At 35.6% G+C, this 27,537-nt stretch overlaps 1 protein-coding gene across 2 annotated transcripts in view; it reads left to right on the top strand.

The window, feature by feature from the left end:
* The window catches only part of RASAL2 (RAS protein activator like 2), a 228,412-nt gene that overhangs the window by 99,410 nt on the left and 101,465 nt on the right, over positions 1-27,537 (top strand). The window contains exon 1 of one of the 2 annotated variants that reach the window (XM_032160899.2): positions 9,748-10,280. The exons of the other annotated variant lie outside the window; for it this stretch is intronic. Within the exon in view, the coding sequence (XP_032016790.1) occupies positions 10,175-10,280 (106 nt within the window). The 5' untranslated portion in view covers positions 9,748-10,174. Of the gene's footprint in view, positions 1-9,747; positions 10,281-27,537 lie in introns of those variants that run through there. 2 annotated transcript variants of the gene reach the window in all.

Here is a 27,537-nt window from a genome sequence, read left to right as displayed (position 1 = left end):
TTCTGCTCTATGTTTCTATCTGTGTATTCATTGTTCCGTTTTTTTTTTTAATTCCACATATAAGTGAGATCATGCAGTGTTTTTCTCTGTGTGTGTGGTGTATTTCACTTAGCATAATGTCCTCTAGGTTCATTAATGTTTTTGCAAATGGCAGGATCTCTCTTTTTCAAGGATGAATAATATTTCATTACATACACACACACCCACATCATAGTTTCTTTATTCGTCAACAAGCACTTCAGTTGCTTCCATAACTTGTATTGTGAATAATGTTACAATGAATATGGGAATGCACATTTTTTTAATAAGATTGTGATTTCATTTCCTTTGAGTATATATTCAGAAGAGTGGGGATTGCAGGGTCGTATTACTAGTTCTATTTTTAATTCCTTAAGAAACCTCCATGCTGTTTTCCACACGGGCTGCACAAATTTGCATTTCCACCAACAGTGTACAAGGGTTCCCCTTTCCTCACACTCTTCCTAACACTTGTTATCTCTTGTCTTTTTGATAATAGCCATCCTAAAAGGTGTGAGGTGATATCTTATTGTGGTTTTGATTTTCATTTCCCTGATGATTAGCGATGTTGAGCATCTTTTCATATACCTGTTGGCCATTTTTATGTCTTTTGAGAAATGTTTATTCAGGTTATTTGCTCATTTTTTAATTAGGTTATTCAATTTTTTGGCATTGCATTGTTATATATTTTTGATATTAACCCCTTATCAGATATATGGTTTGCAAATATTTTCTCCTAATGTGTAGGCCTCCTTTTCATTTTGTTTATTGTTTCCTTTGCTGTGCAAAAAAAGGCTATTTACTTTTATCCGGTACCACACGTCCAAAGTTAGATTTAAATTAACATAGTTTTCATTGCAAAATTAGCAATGGTAAATTTGTCAAAGCGTTAAACAACCTCATTAAATGCTCATAGGAGCAAATAACCATGTCAAATACCCTGTTCAGATATGGAAAAATTTTGCTCATTTAACAAATATTAAGCACTTACTATGTGCCCAGCATTGACTAATGTTCAGTGAAATCCTTTTGTTAAGAGATTCTTTTGAAAAACAATCAGACTATAAACATTATTTATTGGTGGAAAGGAGTAAAACATCTATATGCTATAAAAAGGGCGGCTGCAGTAGCTTATGCCTGTAATTCCAGCACTTTGGGAGGCTGAGGCGGGCGGATCACGAGGTCAGGAGATCGAGACCATCCTGGCTAACACAGTGAAACCCCATCTCTACTAAAAATACAAAAAATTAGCGGGGCCAGGTGGTGGGCATCTGTAGTCCCAACTACTCGGGAGACTGAGGCAGGAGAATGGTGTGAACCCAGGAGGTGGAGCTTGCAGTGAGCCAAGATCACGCCATTGCACTCCAGCCTGGGCAACAGAGCGAGACTCCGTATCAAAAAAAAAAAAAAAAGAAGTAAAACATTTATATGCTATAAAATTCAACTTGATTTTTCCATTTCTTCACATCAGAAACCATGGGGTCTGGCTGGGCGTGGTGGCTCACACCTGTAATCCCAGAATTTTGGGAGGCTGAGGAGGGCAGATCACGAGGTCAGGAGATCGAAACCATCCTGGCTAACAAGGTGAAACCCCGTCTCTACTAAAAATACAAAAATTAGCCAGGCGTTGTGGCAGGCGCCTGTAGTCCCAGCTACTCGGGAGGCTGAGGCAGGAGAATGGTGTGAACCTGGGAGGTGGAGCTTGCAGTGAGCCGAGATTGCGCCACTGCACTCCAGCCTGGGTGACAGAGCGAGACTCCTTCTCAAAAAAAAAAAAAAAAGAAAGAAAGAAAACATCTATATGCTATAAAATTCAACTTGATTTTTCCATTTCTTCACATCAGAAACTGTGGGGTCTGGCCGGGTGCGGTGGCTCACACCTGTAATCCCAGCACTTTGGGAGGCCAAGGAGGGCCGATCACAAGGTCAGGAGATCAAAACCATCCTGGCTAACACGGTGAAACCCCGTCTCTACTAAAAATACAAAAAATTAGCCAGGCGTGGTGGCGGGCGCCTGTAGTCCCAGCTACTCGGGAGGCTGAGACAGGAGAATGGCATGAACCTGGGAGGCAGAGCTTGCAGTAAGCCGAGACTGTGCCACTGCACTCCAGCCTGGGTGACAGAGTGAGACTCCATCTCAAAAAAAAAAAAAAGAAGAAACTATGGGGTCTGGCCTTTTTATTTGGCCACTAACTCTCTGGATTCCTACACAATTTACTTTACTCTGTTGTGGTGTCTCAGATCACTGATCAAGGAAAAGAGTTTTACTTCTCATTAAATAACTGTTCACCTTCACCTTTCATACCTCCGCAAAATATCTAAAAATGTTATAGAAGAAATTCCAATAGGGAATGTAGTTCTGAGTGTCGGCTCTGGAATAAGAATATCATACAACCTCCAATACTGGCTGTATGACTTCGTCACTTCTCTAAACCTTCGTTTTCTCTAAACCTTAGTTTACTTAACTATAAAATGGGAAAAATGTTACTACAACCTTGTAGGGTTGATATGAGGAGTAAATGAGAGGTTAATAGCACCTCACGTACTACCTAGTACATTGTAAATGCAGAATACATTTGATCTATTATTATTGTTGCTACAAGTATTCAAATTATTGCTAGGCCTAGCGACAAATTGCAGGAGATGTTACCCTAATGATTTTCAGTTTACTTACAGAGCAGTGCTAATCATAGATATATTGGGTTTATGTATCCATCTATGCATCTACTCAATAAATATTAGGTAGCTACTATTTGCTTGATATTTTGTTAGGTGCTAAAAGTGATAGGCTCCAAGAATTGTATATGCTGTGAGTAAAATGTAAAATATAACTTTATATTAGAGAAAAAATATTTCAAGAATAATTATGTATTAGCTACTTTCTGGGTCTTTCTGAGAAGGAGTTATCTGTTCATTAACAACAGCTGTCACTTTATTTACATTTTTTTCTTAGAAGAATGGCTTTAGTATTTAAAGAATCTGATTATCTCTAATTCTAGATAGTCATTAACGTCTTTAAACAGAATCTGCCTTTAGCTTTGAATGGAACATTTCTGTTGAGCACATGTTTTATAATACTGTTGACTACCTTGCTTTTTTTTTTATTACTTTACATCTTGATACCCTTTTTCACTGAAATCAAAGCACCTTCTATGTGTATATTAAATATTCATATGATGGGAATACTTCTTCTGATGCTAACATCCTTGTTGCACTGTGGCTTTGCATGTCTAAGTATTGCTTCCTAAATCTAGATAAATGAAAATTCATCTTAGCTTCATTAGTTTCATCAGCTCTAATCATATAATACCTTATATGATCATATAGTATCTCCTCACTAAAATACAAGAAAAGTTATAGTTTGATATTTACTTTAAGCTTCTTTGAGGAAAAGTATTGTACATGTACAAAGGAGTATCAAGATAGAGATGCAATCATTGTATCTATCCTCTAGTTGCCTGTTATGTTATGTTATGTTATGTTATGTTATGTTATGTTATGTTATTTTGATGGAGTCTCACTGTCGCCCAGGCTGGAGTGCAGTGACGCGATCTTGGCTCACTGCAACCTCTGCCTCCCGGGATCAAGTGATTCTCCTGCCTCAGCCTCTCAAGTAGCTGGGATTACAGGCACGCACCACTATGCCCAGGTAATTTTTTGTATTTCTAGCAGAGATGGGGTTTCACCATGTTGGCCAGGCTGGTCTCGATCTCCTGACCTCAGGTGATCCACCCACCTCAGCCTCCCACAGTGCTGGGATTATAGGCATGAGCTACCATGCCCAACCTAGTTGCCTTTTAGAAAACTAGTTATTCTTGCTTCCAATCCTTTATCACAATAGTGTATTGAATGTCCATAAGTTCAATAGTAATCCTCCAAATATTTGAGACATTATTTTAATATTATGTAGATTATTACTTTGAATTATACTTGTAATCAGTACCCATGATTTCTCAGTCACCATTGCTTGAAGACACTTTGTTTTTCAAATAAATGCCTTTTTATGATATTGAAATATAATTTGTATAGTAGATTATGCATGGAGTAGCATACCTAATTTTATCCTTAAAATGTCAACCAACATCAATGTTAAATTTCCTGATTTTAATTTTTGTTCTTGGTTTAGTAAGAGAATGTCCTTTGTTTTTGAAAACGCACACTGAAACAGTTGCTGGTAAAGGGCATAATGTCTCCAGCTTCCTCAAATGAGTCAGGAAAAATGCATATACATAATAAAAATATACACAGAGTGATTCAGCAAAGTTGGCAAAATGTAAACTGTTGATAAATCTGGAAAAAAGATATTCAGGAGTTGTTTATACTATTTATATAAAGTTACTAAAAAACCTACACCAACTTTAGTTATCAGTTTAGGAAAAGATCATGTATTACTTGCCTTTGTTCATTCTTGAATATCTAGCATTAATCTTTTCCTATGTGCAAGAATACTAAAGCAGGAGGAAAGAGACTGAGTTAGTGGTTTTGGTTTCTTCAAGAAGGATGGAAATCCCAGAGGAATTAGGAAGAAAATATGGTGACTGTAAAATTAGAAGATAACGCTCATCCACTATCACATTTTAAAATTACTTGATACCTCCCCCCCCTTCAAAAAAAAAAAACACGGATTATAGAAAACATCTTATTTGGGCATCCTTTTGAAGTATAAGGCTTCCACACAAAAACTTGTACACAAATTGTTCATGGCAGCATTCTTAATAATATTAAAAAGTAGAAACAACCTAAATGTCCATTAGTGGAATATTTTCAGCCATAAAAAGGAATGAAGTACTTGCTAAAACATGGATGAACCTAAGTAAAAGAAACCAGGCCTAAAAGACCACATATTATATTATTTCAATTGTATAAAATGTCCAGAATTAGGCAAATGTATAGAGTCAAAACTTAGATGAGTATTTGTTAGGGGATTAGAGGCTGGGGAGTATACGAGTAACTGCTAATGGACACAGTTTCTTTTACAGGCCATGAAAATGTTCTGTAATTAAATAGTAGTAATGGCTACAAAAATGTGAATGTATTAAAAATCACTTTAAAAGGATGAATTTTATAGTATGTGAATTATATTTCAATAAAGCTCTTATTTTAAAAAAGTAAAACCTTGCCCATCGTCTTACCTCGGAGTCTTCCTGTCTAATTAAAGGTAAGTCAAAGACCCCTAACATTACATGATCTGGCTTCCTGTTACTCCACAGTCTGATCTCCTTTTACTTTTTCCCTCTTGATTCCAGTCTAGCTGCAGTGCCTCCTGGCTGTTCTTGCCTCTAGCCTTTTTATTGGTAGTTCCTTCTTCCTAAAACTTACCACCTTTAACAGTTTAGTCAAATGTCAACCTCTCAGCAAGGCTTTCCCCGGCTACCCTCTCTGAAATTGTAAACCTCCCCTAAATTACCTATTTCCCCTTTTTGCTTTATTCTTCTCCTTGGCATTATTTACCATCTAACACAATACATATTTTGCTTTTTTATCTTACAATTTCTCTTCCCCATAAAATATAAGCTCCCTGAGGACAGAGATTTTGTTGGTTTTGTTCACAACTGTATGCGAGGGCCTAAAATATGCTTGACACATATTAGCACTGATATTGTTGAATGAATGAATCTGAAAGTATAAGTACAAGCAGCTATAACGAAAATCAGGAATACTAAGTAATTGAAGAAAGGGCTACATATTTTATGCCCTTTATTAAAATAAAAATTAAGTATCTCATGGGACCATGAAACTAAAGGAGTAGAAGGAAAGCAATAATTTGTGTCTTGAAAGCAAAATAATAAGACAATTATTCAGTTACTAAAATGAAAATAAAATGTTATTTGACCCAGGCAGATAATAGTTATTTTACTTTTCAATGTTAAGGACTCGGTAGATATCCAGACATACATTAAGTACTGAAAATATGTTGCCTGAATGGACAGTGTTGACATAAATCAGGGATCATTTAAGTATGGCCCATGCCTTTTTTTGTAAATAAATTTGTATTGGAACACAGCCATGCCCATTAGTCTACGTATTTTCTATTGTTGCTTTTGTGCTATAACAGCGGAGATAAAGTAGTTGCAACAGATTATATGACCCACAAAACTTAAAATATTTACTATCTGGCCCTCCACAGAAAAAGTGCATTTGCTGACCCCTGCCTAAATTGGTCTCTGTGGAATACGGAATAGTATAGTAGAGAATCATGACCAAACCTCCAGAAGTTTGCATTTCATTTCCTGGACTGGCTGTGTTCTTTTGGACAAGTTAAGTTCTAAGATTTTCGGTTTCTCGTCTGAAAATGAATAGAATACTTATCTCACGTGGTTGTTGTTTAAGAATTTTAACTGAGCTAATGTGTATAAAGCACTTAGTGAAGTGCCTAGTAAACAGTAAATGGCAGCCCAGTAAGTAGCACATGCATATGTGTATATACATATATACAGACATGCACATACACACAGGAAATGCATATGCCCTCAAATAGGAACTCTGTAAGTCACCAAGCATTCTCCAGACACTTTCTATATTTTTAAGTAAATAATGAATAAAGTTAAATAGTAAGTACTTACTACACATAAGACAACATGATAAACTGCCAAAATATATGGGATTTTGTTTTTTATGTAGAAAATTATAGTCAAGCATTCTTTCTTTCTTTTTTTTTTTCCTCCTTAGAGACAGGGTCTCACTCCATCACCTAGGCTGCAGCACAGTGGCACAATCATAGCTCACTGCAGCCTCAAACTCCTGGGCTCAAGCGATCCCCCTGCCTCAGCCTCCCAAGTAGCTGAGACTACAGGCATGTGTCACCACATCTGGCTAATTTTTGTACTTTTTGTAGAAGTGGGGTCTCACTGTGTTGCCCATGGTGTTATCAAACTCCTGGGTTCCTCAGCCTCCCAAAATGCTGGGATTATAGGCATGAACACCATGCCTAACCTTCAAGCATTATTTCTGACAGCCCTATTTACAGTATTTTGATGCCCTTGACTCACACTTTAGCAAAATGTACAGCCCACTATAGAGTTTTACATTTTCAGGTAAGTTTCAATGTTTTATTTTTAAGGAAGGACTAATTCATGCTATGTTCTGATTATAAAAAGAGGAAAACAGTGTAATGCCTTATACATTACATTATGACAAAATTTCAATCTAGAACTTTTTCTTGGGTGCCTCATTTTCTTTTTCTTATTTTTTTTTTTTTTTTGATATGGGGTCTCATTGTGTCACCCAGGCTGGAGTGCAGTAACATGATCTCGGCTCACTGCAACCTCTGCCTCCCGGGTTCAAGCAATTCTCCTGCCTCAGTCTCCTGAGTAGCTGGGATTACAGGTGTGTGCCACCACACCTGGCTAGTTTTTTTGCATTTTTAGTAGAAACAGGGCTTCACCATGTTGGCCAGGCTCGTCTTGAACTCCTGACCTCAAGTGATCTGGCTGCCTCAGCCTCCCGAAATGCTGGGATTACAGGCATGAGCCACAGCACCTGGCCTGGGTGCCTCATTTTCTAACTGTCAGTATACAGAAGGCAGATTCATAGGGCTGGGTTATTTTGATGACCTTTCTAACTATACAGTGTTTTCTTTGTTAAAATAAATAAGAGATTTAATTTTTCCTTAACCAAGTTATTTTGGTTGTTAAATGTGAAGACCAATGGTATGAATCCTTAAATCAGGAATATGTGTGATTCTTTAGTATTAAGATATCTGTAATACATGGAATTATAATCTATCTCACTTTCAGTAATTTAGTAAACAGTTATAAATGTACTATATGCTAGGCATTAAAATTTTTTAAAAACTTAATAGAACAGAAATTTTGTTTTCTAAAGGTATGAGATATTGTTGAGAAAAACATTATGTAAACAAGTAATTTTAATAACATAATAGTAATAACAATGAAAGTACGGACGTGAGAGCCGTTAATTCTACTTTAAGATGTCAGGGAAGACCTGGAGAGGTGACATTTGAGCTGAGTCTCAAGGGAACAGTTCAGTATTGTCAGATGTGTATGGTAGAGTGATACCACACAAGAGGTACCAAAGTCATGCAGCAAAAGTCTTTGAGCTTCTACTGTGTGTCAGAGAATGTTTTAGGCAGTTGAACAAAACAAAACAGTTGTTCTAGACAAATGAACAAAACAAATGACTTGTTTTCTGCCACTTTCAGTGGAACATGTAAAGGCATGGAAGTGAGATAAATAATACAGAATGGCTGAGTCTAGAGGAGTCTGGAGGTCCCTGACAGGAAAAAAGCAGAAGCCCCGTCACACCAGGAAGTTTGAATGTAATCCTGTAGGCTACTGATGTCCAATCCCAGAGCTCCAGAGATACTGGTGTGTCATGAAGTTATTACAAAGGAATTAGCAATCCATGCTTAGATATTAAGCATGCATAGCCTGTGGATTTTAATAAAATGTCTTTTACACCTATTTTTATACTACTTTTCAATTTTTTGTAGTTATTTTGAGTAATAGAAACTCATTTAAACATATGAATTCATAATACCTTTTTCGACAGTTTTTATTTTCTCAATCGTATGGTACTGTCACTGTAACTACTTTTAAGTAATCATCAAAATGGTTAATTTTTAAATGAGGTCCTAAAATATTCAGCCTGGCATCTCCTGCCAGTGTTGAACCTGTTAAAACTTCTGGAGCTACCATCTAAAACTTCAGTTAATATTTGATGAGCTTCATCTAAGTGCCAAGCACTGCTCTAGCCACTAGGATTACAAAGATTAATATAAAACAAGGTCCATGTCGTCAGGGAACTTACAGTCATAATGAACTAGAGTCTAGATTAAAAATAAATAAGACTGAAGTAAGCATGGAGAAAAGGGTATAGATTCAGGATATGTTAAGGAGGTAGTAACTCTTAATCAATGAGAATCTCTCAATGAAAGCAGACTACTAGAATAGAAGCAAAGACCAGATTCTTAGGAAAAGAGCTAATGTGTTGCTAATACAGGGGAAAAAAAGCTCTATCTTTTATTAAGAATATTGTTTTCTCCTAGTAACAAGCCTAATCAATCTCCAGAGAACAAGGATATTAATGATTTATGGATCTGTGAACATACCTCTTCTGCTTGATTTTTCTCTGCCTGGTAATAAGGTATAAACCTGTGAAATAATCTGAAGTCAAACCATGAAAATATGTAATGTAAATGATGTAAAAAATTCATCTGGATCTGACACCTTCACAATAATGTTGGAGAACAGTCATTCTCTATGTTGATCTCTGTACCTTCAGCCCAACAAGCTTACTTCTCTTACTTCTTTCAGATTTCAGCCTTCTTTCACACACACACACACACACAGACACACAGACACACTTCCTTTCTTTCCTCGCAAAGAAAGACAGCTATTGACTAGAAGCCCAGAATTGCCCCCAAGTTCCGACCACCAGCTCGAATTCTTATGAAGTGGACTTGTAATATCCTTAATGTTGCTGTTGGCAGTCAGTTACAGATTCCATTATTGTCGATCAGTGCAGTCGCCATGCGAGGTGGGGGGAGGAATGGAGGAGGAGAAGAAAGGAGGGACGAGAGCTTCCTATTCACAGATTTATCAACCTGCCTTTTCTTGCAGGAAATCTTCGTAAAGGGGGCTGTTGAAATAGCTAAAGCAGGAAGGGGAAGGGGGCTGCAGTTCTTGCGGAGGACTGAAAGGAAATTTGAAAACCCTTCTCCTCAAAACAAAACAAAATGCTGAATTTGTTCTTTTGTCTTTGTTTTTGTTTGATATGCTTTACTTAACTGATTAGCTATTGTGCTGTCTGGTTATCTAAGCTGCTTCCAGTGTAGGAACCTGTTTCTTTTTCTTTGAGTGTCTTTATTCTTTATTTTCGTATGATTTTTCCTGTCATTAAACACACTTCATTATTCAGTGTTATCCTGGCTTTTTCTTTCAGACTAAAGCATAACACCAAGAGACAGAAGGACAAATCTCCCTTCTCTTATACCACCCTCTTTTAACCCTATTTCTTTCCCCCTCCCCCTGGTTGTATTAGATTGATGTCACAGAGACAGAATTCAGAGTGGAGGGAGGATCACATTTTCTCTTTCATCATTACTGCCTAGCCAGCAATTTAAGTGTTGGACCCCCAAGAATTTAGTCTCTATATCCTTTTTTTCTCACTTCATCATTCAGTAATTGTGCTCTGTATGGAAAAGTTTTCTGGCTGGAGAATGAGTCTCCTTTCCCCCGGTGATGTGGCGGAGTGGTTGGATAGTAGCACCGAAGAAGAGAAGAGCCTTCTGTCATTTCTGGGTACGGTAGGGCTTGCTTGTTCTTTTAACCCTTTATTGTCTGAACTTTTCTTACTTTTGGGAATAGGACCCCAAATTCTCTAAATCCACTTTTGTATTTTTAAAAGGAGAAGAGGAATTAAGGGAATATGTTTAAGTCGTTTGCTTTTCAAATTTTGTTTGTCTATAGAAATAATGCCACCAACACTAGCTATGAGAAATAAGAGAGAGATTGCTTTGCCTTAACAAAGAGTGCTTGCTCCATTCAAGGCTTACCATGTCATCTGGCCAGCTGTTCATGGTATTTAGACAACTTCTGCCAACCAAAATAATATTATTGTTTTACTTTACTCTCAATACAGTGATGGTGAGGCATGCTGTGTGAGAGTGGGAGTAGGCTTTGTGTGCATGAAATGCCAATGTACAAATGGAGAAGTAGCTTTTATGCAAGGTATGAAATATTTGTAATGTTTATATATGATTTCTACTGACTACATAAAATAGGACACATGGACCTCCCATTACTTTAACTTTGCATTTATGAATGCTAATAAATTTCTAAGTAAAGCAATTGTTTATCTTGAGGTTATTGATATAATAAACAAATTATTAGGAAAGTTAGGTTGTAAATCCAGTCCTATCTTAAATGTGATAGAAGAGCTTGATACTCATTGAAAAACCTATTTGTGAATACTTTCGCTAGATTAATTATAGCCTTCAAATTTATCTTTCTTATAAATTTGATTTATATTTTCCTAGATATAAGTATGCCTTTATTATAAATGGACAAAATTCAGTTGATCTTCTAATTTTCTAATTTATTCCTCATGAATATTTTGTATGACCTATGGATAGTCTTCTGCCAGTCCAAAAGCTATCTCTACTATTATTTGAAAATCTTTCTTATAGTTAGCATAAGTTTATCTTTCAATTCTGTTGTCAATCTTAGCATTCTGGGTTTTGTTTTTTTTTTTGCAGTTTAGATGTAAAGGGTCATCCTAATCAGGTCTTCCTAGGTACATATATTTAGATATTAACCCGACTCTTAATTTACCGTGGCCTTATTTATCTTGGGCATTTGGATGACTTTAAGAAATATGTGTACCTCTTAAGCCTTCATTTCTCTGAAGCCTATCTCATTCTACTTGCTTCCCATTCCCCTCCCCTGACACATGCATACATACACATAGAGAAACATCAGTGAAGAAACAAATACAGATATCCCTAATAAAACCAACTTAGACTCTACTACATCATGGGAAAGGAAGGCAGAGTTATCATTGAACATATTTTCTGTGCTCTGGCATACCTTTATGAATTCTCATTATCTAGCCTAAAGATTAATTTATTTATCTCCTTTTTTTGTGGGGAGGTCATTATCCCACTATGCCTGAAATGAATTTGGTTAATAAAGATGAGTAAATAAAAAGTGCTATAGTAGTGCCCCCACCCATCCCTGCTCCTGTCCTCTGATTAGGGGAGTTAGTAAATTCCTATTTATCTACAGACGGATAAATGGAGGTAATAAAGACAAAGAATGTTAGAACTTGCTTAGAAGAAAAAAATGCAAATTTCCATAAATTATGATGTTGACTTCTGGGTAGTCAATTCCCAATTATCCACGTAATGAAACCTTCAGATTATAGATAAAAACAGGTAAGTCAGAGTCCTGATTCTGCTCAAGGGCTACATTAAGTATAGTTGCTGAGTGAATAGACAGCAATGTATCCCATGCTCTGCTGTGGCAGTGCTAAGCTGTGAAAGTCAGCAAATCTTATTTTTAGGATTGAAGCTCTCTCCTGACCATAGGCAGCAAACACCTCCATCTGTGGATAAACAGGAATTTTACTGAGCTCCTCCACAGGAATGAGGAACAAAACTATCTGAGATGTAGCTTGTGATAGTTCGAGGATTAAATAAAACCCTTGTGTTGAGTCATTTGCTAATGTAATCACCATTAATGACAACATGCTTTTCCCAATGAAGATGCCAAGAGAAAAACAAGAAAACTAAATCTACTTTATGGTGAATCTAGGATGAGTAGAACCAAGAGACACTGTGTCTTTTGGTACCTATCAAATTATGCTTTCTTTGCCTAAGGAATTTTAAGGCAGATTTCCCTCCAGAAGGGGGGATGCAAGAAAAGTACTTTGTGCTGGTTAGGATCTACTACTTACTTCTGTACAGTAACCACCTAACTGATGTTCAGGCCTTCCCAATAACGTAGCTCACTGCTAGTTTGATGAAACTTCATACAACTGTGCACTGTTATTAATCTGTTCAAAAACCTTCCATGGTTTCTTCATCACCTATCAGATAAATTTAAAACACCTTACTGTGAAACTTAATTTGGCCTTTCACACCTGACATTCTATTATTCATTTTAGAGGAGAAAATCCCCACGCCTCCCTTCCAACCACATTGGTATACTTCCTATCTTGGAACAAATATTGCCCTTTCCTACCTTGTTTCTTCTGTCAGCAGTGTTCAAACTCAGCTTTCTAAATTCAGCTTTTTAAAACTCTGCCCTTGTTTCAAAACTTTCTTATAAATAAATACAATGTTCTAGACACTGCTAGATGCTGTGGCTGGATACAGAGAAGTATAAGAAAAAGCTGCTTGTGAGAGACAGAGTTTGGCTGGGGAGAAAACATGAACTATGCCAAGTTAAATAAGAAAAATTCAACGGTAATTCAGACGACAATGGAGAAAACGAAAATAAGGCAGTTCCTAATTGTAAAATTATTTATCCAGGTAAAAATTGCTTTGAGAGTTTGAAGAATTTACTTTAAAAACATTGAAAATTACGTTACAGAGATAGGGTTTAATCTGAATCCTAAAAGATTTTTATGGAAATGGTGGGGTTTTCTGTATGAAAGCAGTGTCCTGAGGAATATTAAATAATTTCACATCCAGTGAGCAAACTGTCTTGAAAAGAATGCAGAATTCATGTAAAGAAGTAATGAGAGATAACATTTGAAGGGTATTTGGAAGCTCACTGTGTAGGACTAGTGAGACAGGCTAATGAGTGACAATTTTATCCTGAAAGCCATAGAGAAGAATGAAAGATCCTTGAGCAAGAAGAAGATGTGATCAAAGTAGTTTTTTAGAAAGACATCTGAAAGTGATACTAAAGGGGAAGAGGCTAGAAGCAGTTAAATCAGTTTGAAAGCTACTGCAGTAGTACAGGTATGCAGTAAGTGCCTCTACTTTTTTATCCCTGTGTATTATAATTGTTGGTTTGTGTATTAAAACCAGACTGTGAATGCCTCCACAAGGAGGGCTTAATCCTCTGTCTTTTCAGCACCTGGAATACTCCTTGTGCAGATGAATGTTTGTGTAGCTCAGGTGAATAACAGATTAAAATAGATGGAGAGATTACAAAGAATCTATCAGCAGAATTGGTGACATATTAGAGGAATGGGGAACAAAATGAATCAAAGATAATTTTTGAACTTGGAAGAATGGTGGTACTATTAACAGAAATAAATTGAGAAAGGGAGCCAATTTTTTAGGAAGATGAGAGTTCTGTTTAGATATTTTGAGTTTTAGAAGACTAATCCACATCCAGACAGAAAAAACAGGTTTGGTAATTGGAAATTAAGTCACAGGTGGGAGCTGTTCATCTAGAGAAGAAAGATAGTTGATATTCTAAGCATCTGTAGGTCATCTGCTCTCAAGAGCTTGTCAAGAAAAAAGAGAGGGCAGCAGCTGAAACTTGAAGAATATCAACATTTGGGGGTGGGTGGAGAGAAAGAGGAGACACAGAGCGAATGACCGTAAATGTGGGAGGAGAGCCAGGGTGGTGTGGTATCACAGGTGCTAAGGCAGAAAAGGTTAACCATGTGGTCAGTAGTGTCAGTGGCTACAAAAGCCGAAGAGAAGTCACAAAAAAACCACTAGGCTTGACAATGTAAGAGACTGTTGATAACCTGTGAAAGTGTTAATGCTATTTGAGTAAAGTTGAAGAGGGAGAAGTCAGATTTTATAATATTGAGAATGACAGTATGAGGTGAGATAGTGGAAACCACAGGTTAAGTCTTTTGCCTGAAGAAATCTGTGACTGACAGAAACATGTACCCTTTTAAAAACTAAATTGAGAAGACTTGGACATATTTTTAAGTGGAGGAGAGAGCAAGATCTTGAACCTACAAGGATAAAGACTAAGAATACAAAACATTTTATGGGTTTGGAGGTGACAGTAGAATTAAAAGCATAGAATTAACCTTTTGAAGGGAGAAAGGAAAAACTCATACAGGAACCAAATATGCATGCCGAGATTTAGCAATGGAATGTAGGGAAGATGGGGAGATAACAGCTACTGTATTAATCTTATGCCATTTATCACACCCAGTCTTGCAGAGTTAGCTATTTGTGTACCCATTTATGTTGTTATTTGTGTGCCCATCAAATGCTTCCCTGCTACTGCCAGATAAGGATCTTCTCTTAATATTTTGGCATCTTCCAGAATAGCACCGAGTAGGTACTTAGTAGATACTTTTTGAATAATGAGTACTATCCAGATACCCAAAAATTTGAGACTCGGGACTTTTCAAAATTATTGAAATTATTCTATTGGATCCAGCTTTTTTTCCCTCTTATTCTACTATTCTGTAGTCCCATAACCATTTCAGGTACTTTGATAGCATTTGAAATTATTATTCAGTAGATAATGATTGCATTTTCCAAATTCTAGAATGAGAAGGAAAATAGTGTATACTTTTTTCCACTTTGCCTTTTCTAAATGGAATTTAAATGATTTCATTTTACTTCATTGAGTGAAGTAATTTATGTGATAGAATAGTTCTATGAAAGAATAATGTAATTTTGACAAATCCTAAACATTTTAAGTTTCTAAATGACTCTGTTGACTATAGTTAATTATTTGGCATTGGCAACTATTATCTGATTCCCAAAATTTACACCAAACATCAAGGGAGAAACATATTCATTATGCCAGACTAGATAACCTCAAAAATAATATAGAGACAATTAGAAATGTCACATTAATGTAACAAACACTTTTAACTAAATGGCTGAACTCTCAGGAAGGAAAGGAAGTCCCCAGGAAGAGGAAAAAGAAAACAAAACAAAACTCAAAATCTAGACAGTAAACTCTCCTGGGGGCATTTACCAATTTTAGAATTTTAAAGTTTTAATGTGTATAATATAGGAGATGGGCCAAGGGTCTAACAAAGTGAGGAATTAGAACTGAAAGGCCTATGTCATTCTTCCCCATAGGACTGGGCCTCTGAATGAGTTACACCTTCAGTGAAAGTGAAAGTTAGAAAAAAATCTCATTGACAAATATAGACAAATCTTAATTATCTTAACCTAGACTGGTAGGTGAGGTGGGAGGGGAAAAACATCCTGAGAATTCATAATCACAGTCGTGATAAGGTAAAACTGAAATAGTGGACAACATTAATATGTCAGAGACAGGAAGTGGGTAATTGGAATTGAAGTATTTTAAGATTGTTGAATTATTCAAGAGAAGGATAGAAATCGTGATTAACTTTAGGCTTTAAGTATACATGTTAAAATGTTAAGGATAACTACTAGAAGAATAAAAATAGAGTGTATATTTTCAAAAGCAATACAGAAGAAAATGGAATTTTTTTAAACCTGATTAACCTGATTTTAAAAAAAGAATCAGAAAAAAATGGGAAAAAAATAAATAGAAAATACAGTAAGATGGTAAAAATAAAATCCAATTATATCAAATTATATATGAAAATGTTAAAAGATAAATATTGTCAGACTGGATTTTTTGAATGCTATGAATGAGAGAGAGATCTAAAACACAGGGACCTAGGAAAGTTAAAAGTAAAGGCTTGGAAAAAGAAAGCTGGTGTAGCCAGTGAAATAGAATAAGACTATCAAAAAAGTTACCGGAATAAAGGAGGTCCCTAAATAATGATAAAATATAAAAATCACTAGAAAGACATAACAATCTTACATGTACCCAATAACAAAACCTCAAATTTTATATAGCAAAAATGGACAGATGTATAAAAAGAAATGGATAATTCTACAGTCCTATCTATAAAAATTAGTAAGGATATAGAGAATATTCAAAAACGCAGTAAGTTTGATATAATGGACATATATAGAATCCTGACTCCAACAATTAGTCTTCTCAAGCACATACAGAATCTTTATAAAAACTGGCAATAGACCAGGTCATAAAACAAATCTCATAAATTTCAAAGTTATACAGATTGCATTCTCTAATAACAGTTGAACTAAGTTAGAAATTAGTAACAAAAATTTACTTTAAAAACCTTTATTTTTGCAGTCTTTTAAAGTTACTTGCAAATAACTTGTTAGTCAAAAAAGAAAACATAATGGAAATTATAAAATACTAAGCAATACTGAAAATAGTGTATGTCAAAACTTGTGGAATATTACTAAAATTGTTCTTAAATGAAATGTATAGTCTTTTACATTGAAAAGGGCAAAGGCTACAAATTAATGAGCTAAGCATTTAACTCAACAAGTTAGAAAAATAATAAACCCAAAGAAAGTTTAGGGAAAGAAATAATGAAAATAAGAGTAGATAATGATGAAATGGAAAATAGAAATCAATAAAGCCAAGAGTTGTTCCTTTAAAAAGCCTAATGAAAATAGATGAAACAGACAAGATTTGCTAAAAAGAGAAAATATAAACAATGTTGACACATGAAAAAAGGGTATAATTATAGAAAATTAGAGAATTGAAAAATAGGAGACTATTATAAAAAAGACCTTTTTGATAATATATTTGGAAATTTAGACAAGTGGACATTTTAAGAAAAATGTAACTTAAAATTGTAGAAGCAATAAAAAAATGTAATTAGGCCTGTGACCTGTAACCATTAAAGAAATAGAGGCTAGACACAATGGAGCACACCTGTAGTCTCAGCTACTGGGGAGGCTGAGTTGGGAGGATCACTTGAGACCAGAAGTTTGAGGCAGTGAGCTGTGATTCTGCCACTTTACTGGGTGTGACAGAGCAAGACCCTGTCTCAAAAGAGAGAGAGAGAAAGGAAGGGGAGGGGAGGGCAGGGAAGGAAGGGAAGGAAGGAAGAGAAGGAAGGAAGAGAGGAGAGTGAGAGAAATGGAGTCAGTAGTTTAAAATCTACCACTGATTATGGTTTAATTTCTCATACAGCTTGACTTCAGAAAAATAATTAATGTCAAAGCACACTTGCATTAATATTTCCAATCAGTGATAATTCAGTTTTTCATAGTGAGTGAATAAATTAGCATTCTGGCATCTAAATTTAAAAGCAAAAAGTACCTCAGTATGGCTATTGAATCCATACTGAGTCTCACAGGTGGACATGGTTCCCTTAGAGTTTTTAAGTCTTACATCCTTTGTTTAGGGATTTCCTTACAACAGAGAAAGTGTAGAACAGAAGATGTTCTTGCAAAAATTTTCCTTTTGGGGATGTATCATTTAAAAACTAAAGGAAATTAAGCTGAACAGATATCTAAAGAAAATGAGTAAGCTATCAAGACTTAAATGTAATTATGTTCAAGTGTGCTTCTCAATAAAATTTGGAAATTTGTGACTTAATTTGAGACAGGGTCTCACTCTGTCAGTCAAGCCCTGTGTCTTCCACCTCAGCGCCTTGTCCCCCAGCCTCAGCGCCCCCTACCCATAGTAGCTGTGACGACAGGTGCAGGCGCATGCCGCCATGCCCAGCTAATTTTTGTATTTTTTGTAGGGATGGGTTTCTCACCAGGTTGCCCAGGCTGGTCTCGAACTCCTGAACTCAAGTGATGCACCAGCCTCGGCCTCCCAAAGTGCTGGGATTACAGGCGTGAGTCACCGTGCCCCGCCAATTTGTGACCTTTTTAAATAGAATGATGCATAGAAGGAAAATCCTCAAAATTTTAAACCTAATTTCCCATGAGGCTTATTTATCATAATCTCAATTTTTCTGTGATAGCTATGTCACTAATAGATCAAAATAAAAAGAAAAAAATTAGAAGAAAAATTATCAATTTAATATACATAAAGGAGAGTGGTCTTAAACTCAACCAGATGGTAGAATTTAATTCCATGTGTGAGTTAGAGGTAACTAGAAAATGTATCAATTTATTGTGTATTAAATTGAACTATATGAAATTGCTGGTATTTTACCATTTTAATCTACCAAAAAAAGGCAGTTCTATATGGCTGTACCTAATAGAGTCATGATTATAAGCACATATATCTATTGAGTGGGGGTAGGGGAACGTGTCCAAAGTATGCTTAACGATTTTTTAGTTGTTAAAATATATTTGCCATTATTTATTATCTTTTATTCTATCTTAATAATCCCTGCAGACAAGCAAGAATGGGTGCAAATGGTTTATAAAAACATTGTGAGAGAAATACTTAAAACAGAATTCTACCTGTTAAAATTTGTTTAAAAATTTAGACACGATCACAAGATGATTCCAATCTTGCAGTGACATAAGACCTCCATTATGGAACACTAGTGTCAGTATTAGTCAGGAATATAGTTTAGTTTGGTACCCAAAACTAGAACACATATAATCAAAGAATATGAACTTATATAAATGTATTAATTGGAAATCAAAGAAATGTGAGTAATTAGGCCTGGTTTTATGGAAGTAGATGAAGTTGATATTGAAGGTCATCTAAGAGTTGGCAGATATGTAGGTGAAAACTATTAGCAAAAGCAGGCATATGAGAATGAATGTGGCCAGTTTGAGATTAGAGATCATCTGACTGAGGCAAATTGTTGAAAATTGTTGGCAGAAAGGACTAAATATGCAAAGTAGGGCCAGGTGATTTTTTTTTCTAATGTCTGACTATCTAAAGATCTCTAGGAAGGAAATTTCATCCAGAAAGTAATATTTTAGGGAGATTAATCTGGTAATGATGAGTAGGATAGCTTTAAGCAGGGAGAGACTGGAGTCAGTATGAGCAGTTAGGAGCTTCCTGCCATAATCTGCATGAGAAGATAAAAAGCCCTAGATTAGGATGGTGGATGGTAGTGGAAATAAAGAAGACAAAATGAAGCCAACAGCCGTTTCGAAGAGATACTTAGCAGTGTGTGTTGGCTAAAGGGGGGCAAATCAACATCATAGGCTCCTTTCTTTTTTATTACCTTCACTAATGGGTGATGTCGAGTGGAAATGATTTTGTTTTTGTACAGTGTCATGTGCATATTTAGTTCTCGGTAAATGATTAAGTTCTCATCTTTATATTACAAGTTTACATATTTGTATGTTTTCTTTTTTTAATGTCCTCTATTAATATTTGTTTGGGAAATAAAACCCAAACAGAGGCTCTGGCATAATCAAGACTAAATCTTTTTTTTAATGTTCACTGCCCACCAAAATTATGGTATGAATAAATCTACCATTATACCCCCAATTATATATGAAGCCTATTAACAATGAGAATATATTACTAAATCAGTTACAGAAAAAGTTATATATGAAGCATATTAATAATGAGTATATATTATTAAATCAGTTACAGGAGAGGTTTAAATAAAGGTGTTAGGCCCTATCTGTAGATGAGAAGAGATTATCTTCCACAGTTGACGACAAAATAAAACTCACCAAACTGAAGTTGAGATCTTATAAATACCAAACCGAAGTTAATACCTTATAAATAATTGGACTGACATGTTCAAAATAGTCATTTTATGCTGAACAATGCTTTGTTGTTTAGTAATTGTTCTTTGCAAAACCTAAAATATTAATGCTTTTTATCTCTGTTCATCTCATACAACTTATCTAAGTACTTATCTCCCCACATAGGTATACTGAAGATTGGTGGCATTGACATGCTTTATTTTGGAGGGCTCTTGTCACTTTTTATTCAAGGGATCAGTATTAGATATTCTTTATAAGTTGTTTCCTGTTTTGTTCACATTTTTTCACCATTAACTTTTGTCATTAAGTTAGTAAACTTTTGTCCCTTGTTATTGTTTTGCCTCACCTTTCTGTGTTTCTTGACTGGAATGTTTTTATCAGCATCAGCATTCAAGGATTGAGTTGTTCTTTACAGGTTTTGTGTGCAGAAAACACCTCAAGAGAATGACTTAATTCTCTTTAAAATATGAAGAAAACTGGAGTCTCTGTGATCATTCATCTTATTTTTTTCCTCCATTGCAGCCCATTATACAAAACACATGGAGAACAGGATAGAATGCATGGCGATTAAAGCTGTCTCTAAAGCCAAACTGCATGGATTCTAATCCTGCCCCCACCCTTTTTACCAGCTGTGCAAACATGGGCAGAGTAATAGAACATCTTCTTGTTTCTTTATCTGTAAAATAAGTTGATAGTTCCACCTCCAAAGGATTGTTTTGAGGATTAAAGATTGAACTTATATAAAACATGTAGCAAATAATAAGGCATAATATAAGGTTGGTGCAAAAGTAATTGTGGTTTCGCATTTTTTAAGTTGCGAAAGCCACAATTACTTTTGCACCAAACATGACAATTTGATGTTGTACTTGTCATTGTTATGTTTTCATCATCATCAAGATACCCAGTTGTCGTCACTAAGAACTAGATATATGTTTTCTATCTGAAACTTAAGATAACATAAATATCCCTGAGCTATTTTCTTGGCCTTTTCAGTTGAGAGTGTTGTTGGCACTAAAAGTATTCTCTACCATCTCATCCAACATTGTCATGTGAAGCCCTAAGTTGAAGAAATGGAATACTTGTGGGTGGTATTCAGATCCCTTGGCTGGGGAAAAAAATTGTTTTTCTATTATGTTAACAAGAAGAAATATTTAAAAATAATAATAATAAATTTACTGAGGCAAGGAAATGGTGGGGAGACTGGATGGCTTTACTTTATGAGAATTTACCACATTTATGGACTTAGCACCAATTTGTACATATTGGAGTGTGTGGGGCATGCAAACTTGAAAGGACTACTTGTTTGAGTGAAGTACTGCAGTCTGAGTGATACAAATTGGGTGAATTAAAGTGGCTCTGAGGATTTGTATTTCAGAGCCGCTGGATGCTTGTGGCTGACAGTGCATAGGCTTTAAGGCAGTAAAAGTGGGATACAGCAGAAAGTATCCTACTGAAAATGGTGGATGAAGTTTATAAAAACACCCAGGTGCTATAGTGTTAGCAGCCATATAAATGCAGTATGTGATGTTTCTTCTCTTTGCTCTTGTCACTTTTCTTTATAATATTTTTCTAACTCTGTCTTTTAAGTTCCTATTACCTTTAGGAGTCCTCCAGCAAAAAAAATATGAAACCTTATTTTCATGAAAGCCTTTTTTATTTCACAATTTGCCATTTGTTATTAAAGCCCCTCTTTACTGAAGAGCTATAAACCCATTTCCTCCTACTATTTCATCCTTCCTATTCTGTTTCTTAAATGTCTTCTGTGCATCCTATGGAAGAAGAACCTTCCTAATTCAGAATTCACAGCATGGAGAGAGAAGTTACTTGCTTATTTCATTCATTAATAATTTGAACCACCGACATACCACATCCTATTTAATGTTGTCATTATTTACACAATGCAAGGGAAAATAGATTATAGTGAAGTGGACTCATTCACAGCAACACTATATATGCCAAAATTTCGGTGACTTGAATGGTTACACAAACACAGTTTGGTTTGTGTTCAGTGTTTTATCATGTTTTGTTGAAATGTTGACTTTTAAAAAGGCTTTTGAAGTAAACTGAAGAATTCGCTTTATGAGAAATACATTAGAAACTTGTTTCCTACCTACAAATATCAAAATTATTAAAGAGGCATGTGAATAATTATAATTGAAAGAGTATTTACCTTTATTCATGTTTTATAATTCTGTGCAAAAAATTACTAGGAATTGGTTCAGGTTGCCATTAATATGAAGTGCTTAGACATCCTGTATATGCCAAAGAAACTGCATCTGTGATATGTAATATTTTTCTGTTCTATTATAACTTGAGAATTTTACTATATTTTAGTTTCTTATATAATTGCTCACCAAATTAAAGCTATAAATATCTTTCTACATTTTATTTACCTTTCCTGCTGAATTTACTCCTCTGAACTTACTTTATTCCCTTTTAAATTTTGCCACCATCCTCAGAGAGAGTAACAATTGTTACTATCTCAGGGGCTACAGCAAAGATTAAGTAAGTTAGATACTAGACCCAGTACTTAGCACATAAATTCTCAACATGAGCTAAAATTAGCTGGGTGTGGTGGCGTGCACCTGTGGTCCCAGCTAATCAGGAGGCTGAGGTGGGAGGATCGTTTGAACATGGGAAGTATAGGCTGCAAGGAGGTGAGATTGTGCCACTGCACTCCAGCTTGGGAGACTGAGTCCGTGTCTCAAAAAAAAAAAAAAAAACCACACACAAAAAACCTCAATATGAGCTAAAATTATAATAAAAATATTTTCCCTAGAAAAATTATTCACAAAGAGGTGCTTAAATAGCTTTTATAGTATAACACTTTCTTTTAAAAGAAAAAAATTTAAATTATTATCTTTACCTGTTTTTTACACTGTGGTAACTAATTCTAAAAATGGTAGACATTATAAGAAATTTATGCTATTTATAATAGTTAAGTATATGCAAATATTATATGGCATATGAACTTTGGTTAAATGAGATTGAACAAAAAGTAATTGATGCCTATAGATACTTGACCATACAGTAATGACATTGTGTAGCAGATACCTTTCTCATTTAAGATATTTTCGGAGTCTTTTGGAACGTAACCCTCAGTTAATATGATAAACATTTCGGTTTACTCTCTTTCCAAACTTAATAACATTCCAGATTTATTCTGAATCATATTCATTATTCAAAATCCTGAAAAGAAAATTGGCTTGGTGGTTGGCTCAAGCCTGTAACCCCACTTTGAGAGGCCAAGGCGAGTGGATCATTTGAGCCCAGGAGTTAGAGACTCGCCTGGGTAAGATGGTGAAATACCCTCTCTAGAAACGGGCATGGTGGCACACACTTATAGTCCCAGCTACTCAGGAGGCTGAGGTAGGAGGATCACTTGAACCCCGGAGGTGGAGGTTGTAGTGAGCCCAGATCATACCACTGCACTCCAGCCTGGGCGACTGTCTTAAAAAAAAGAAAGAAAAAGAAAAGAATTAAGAAATGCCAGTAAGTGTATATCTATGGACTTTCAATATGATTTGTACCTTTTGGTGACGCATGTCTGACCAGGTGGTTTTTCATTTTAGAGTTAAAAAAAAAAAGTCCTTACAAGAGAAGATTAATGAGTTTATATGTTGTGGTGCAAAATAAGCTTTTTGGAAGAAAGGTTCTTTAAAATGTAATAGTATTATAGTGTCATTTCCTTAGCATATACATTTTCTTCTGTCACTGTCCTTATATTGGCCAGTATTATCTGAACATGTCTGCCCCAGTTCCCCTCAGACTTTATCTCCTACTATTTGTTCCCACTCACTGGCACCAATCCCACTGGCCTCTTTGCTGCAGTTTACCTTAGAAGCTTTTTACTAGCTTCCCTCTACCTGTAGTCTTCTTCCCTGTTAAACCTGCAAGGCTGACTTCCTTACCTCCTGAAGTATTGACTCACACCTCACCTTTGCAATGCAACTACCTATTTAAAATTACTCTACCTATTCATCTCCCTGACTACTTTTTATTTCCCCCAAAACACTTGTCACCTTCTAACTTACTCCTTAGGGTCCTCCCAAATACATGATAGGAATTTGTGGCATTTATTCCCTGGTAAGTGAACCAAAGGCAATGTATACACTGTTAGGTTCTAAGGCAGAAATTGACTTCTGTTTGTTGAACAGGAACATCCTCCACCAAAAGTATATTTGCCCCTGTAATTATCCAATTTTCAGTTTCTTTGCCACACTTTCCAAAGAAAGCGTGTTGACATAGAGGAAATGTATGTTGAGGAAATGATAGTACTCTATTTTGGATTTTAAAAGATTCTTCCTTCCAGAAAGCTAATTTTGCCTCAAAGCATATAAACTCATTAATCTTGTCTTTATCTCTGTTTGGTCTGGATAACCCAGTTTATTAAATGGTGAAGACTAGGACAGAAAAGGTGAAATGGCTTACACAGAATCGTACATATCGTTGGTAGAGCTGCTAAGAAAAACATCCAGATGCTGTCTTTGTTCAGTACATCATTCTATATGGAGCTGTATTGGAGGTTATCTCTCATCATTATAAGTCATCACATCATCTGAGGTCATATTCAATGGCAAAGAAAATGAAGAGATAAATTTAAAACTTAACCAGGCTTTTTATAACTCTTTTTGCCTTTCAATCTGAAGATGAAAAATATTATGTTTAGAGATGAGATAGTGAGGCAGTTTCAGGCCTTTATCTGAAACAATATTGTATCTCTCTTGTCTCATCAATCTTAGAGAATGGGCATATTTTAAAATGACTATAATTAAATATTGTAACTATGAAAAGAACATTAATTTTATAGCAGGTGCAAATAATGCAATAGTATGTAGCATGAGTGGGGGTAGAGGATACAGCTGTCTAATTTTGGTCTACTGGAACTAGTGTAGATTTTCCTTCAAACTGAGCAGAAATGTAGCTCTTAGAGCATAGTAGCAGCTTTCCTTTCTGCTTACAGTTTTAAAGTTAAAGGCACAAGTTTAATATGCAGTCCGTCCTGTGACTAATCCAGCAGGTTGCTCATTCCGCTCTTGCTAATGCTGCTACCTTGCTTCTAAGTGGACATTGGTACTTGGGGTATTTATTTTTCTGTATGCTTTGAAGTAGTTATGAATCTTCTGAGAACTAAAGAACTGGGATTCTCCAAAAGCCTATTCTACACTAGCAGATGAGTGCTATTATTGTGCGGGTTGAGAAAGCAACAAAGTGTAAACTTCTTTTCATTAGGTGATTTAGCTTTACCTTATTTCTTCCCCTTCTTGCCCCTCTTTAGTGGAAATTGTTCAAACTTCAGGAATGATTTAATATCTTCTTTCTGGACCCAGTAATACATCCTATAAGCTACATCAGCATTGTATTTTTTTCCCATAATACAGAAAGAGAATTTAAAAAGAGAAAAGAAAACAGAAGTATAACAATACCATATTTATTGGAGTTTGAAATGTGGCCACTAATTTTAGTCAATATAATTTCAAATAGTGAAAAGCATTGAAACATATTCATTTAATGAGTTTGTATGCCTGAAAATTAAAATTGGATGTTTGGAAGAAAGTGAGGAAGTTAATTTCAGTTTCTTTCCTTAGCCAGAACATTGCAAATTAAGGAAATGGTTTACTAGATCATTTTATCCCAGGTAATGAAATTTATTTTTCCTCCAATTTAGTTTCTCTGTCAATTATTCAGAAATTAAAACATACTATATTGTAATATTAAATCTCCAGTATCTTCTAATTTGATATGAGGTTACCTTTATAGGTAATTATTAGAGAAAAGGTGAGATTTTTTTTCTACCTTCACCAGCCCCATTCCCTGCCTGCTTTGCCCCTAGCCACGTAGAGTCATCTAACTTGGATAATTACTCTGTAGAGTCATATTCCTGAAGTCTGGAAGTCTTTCTGTTCAATGTGCTCCAACAAGCTGATTTACTTAAATTCAGTGCTTTGTGCCATTCCCATGAATCTGAGCCAATTATGCTGCCATTTTTCAGCGATGTGCATTAGAAGTCATGTGTACCTAATTCTGAAAACGGCTTTGCACATTAAGGCTCATTTAACTAGTGATGGTTAGAGAGAAGTTAACAGTTACTGGTCATAATTTTAAAATACAGTAGTAGTATGGAACTCTCTTGTACTGCAAGCATATAAGATGCTATGTTGTCAGCCTCTCAGTCTTTAGGAGTGTTCCAATTTGGCTTGTGCCTTACCAGTCAAGATGTCACAGAGAAGATATGTTTAGTCATGGAAAAGAAAATCAGTGTCCAGCATGCAGAGATAGTAAAAGAGTAAGCACTTCCAATTGGCTTTTCATAGGAGGAATTGATTTGTGTGCATTACTGGGTCTGTGTAAAATGGTGTCCTTTTGGCACTAGCTGAATATACATTTCAGTAAATGTTTTTTCTTGCTGCAGATAAGTGTAAGACAGTGAAATTTTCAGTAACTGAGGGAAGGCAGTGGTTGGGCGTCTGTTAATAGCCTGAAAGTAACTAATGAGGATGTGCAGTCAGAACGATTGATTGAATAGCTGCAGTCCTGTGTATTTCTTTCTTGCTTGCTCTCTCTGCAAGCTGTGGAGAGGGAGGGGGAAGAGCAAGACACAGAGGGAGCGAGAGAAAAAACGCTCTCTCTTAAGTGGAAGTAGCACGGATCCCAGGGGCCAGGAGGCCAGAAATGGAAGTTTAAACTGCATCTGTCTTTTAAAGGGAGAACAGCAGGAATCAAAATGTCAGTCTCCGGAGTTACGATTTACTCCTTGTTTTCTAAGATCTGGAAGATAACACAGAATACTTTTTTTAGGATGTGGCTTTTTTTTCCTTGTCCATGTTGAGATTATCTAATGTTATCTGAGAAGCTGGATTCCTTTATGTCTGTCAGTTGAAGTGGCGATGGGAAGCAGTTGTGATAAAGGTATAATACGTATATATCTATCATCTGTGTGTGCGTGTGTATGCATATATATATACATGTGTATATATATATATATCACTCTATGAAAAAATCTTTAAAATGTAGCCTTAATACAGTATATAGTAATCAAATGGGAGAAGATCACATTATCTGCAAAATCCTAAGCTTGTTAGGTCAGTTTGAACAGATTTAGGATTCCAGAGTAAGATCTTAGTAAGGTCATATTGCCAGAACAAGGAGAAGCTGATCTATTTTTATATCTGCATAGGCATATATGTTATTTTATCTTGGCAGCAGCTTTCAGTCTTCTCATGGCCCTTTTGTTGCAGTCTGGTGAATCATCTTATCTGCACAGAACTAACTTTGACCTTTGTGCAAACACCATCAAATCATATGCAACATTAGACTATATTTTGTTCAGAAGAATATTAGAAATTCCATTTTATTCTATTAACTCCTACATTGCTGACACATAGAGAAGTAGATTTATATACCGTGAGAAGCAACTATTAAGTGAACTTAAAGATATTAAACATAGCTCAGAGGAAATTATTTTTATATGTGCACAGATGAAAATATAAACTGTCACACTAAAGCAGATTCTTAACTGTGACCAAGTCTCTCTAGTGTCTTGATAGTTTAAGCACCTCAAAGATAGACAAATTATGTGAGATAGAATGTAATGTACCTTTAAAGCATGCTGGTTTATTGTGAAAAACCAATAACTTTACAGTTTAGTGGAAGATCCTAAATTTGGGGTTCTTAAT

The sequence above is a fragment of the Hylobates moloch genome, unplaced genomic scaffold (assembly GCF_009828535.3).
Source record: "Hylobates moloch isolate HMO894 unplaced genomic scaffold, HMol_V3 SCAFFOLD_8, whole genome shotgun sequence".
NCBI classification, from domain to species: domain Eukaryota; kingdom Metazoa; phylum Chordata; class Mammalia; order Primates; family Hylobatidae; genus Hylobates; species Hylobates moloch.
Note: the sequence above shows the minus strand (reverse complement) of the source record. Positions and strands in the feature narration are given on the sequence as shown.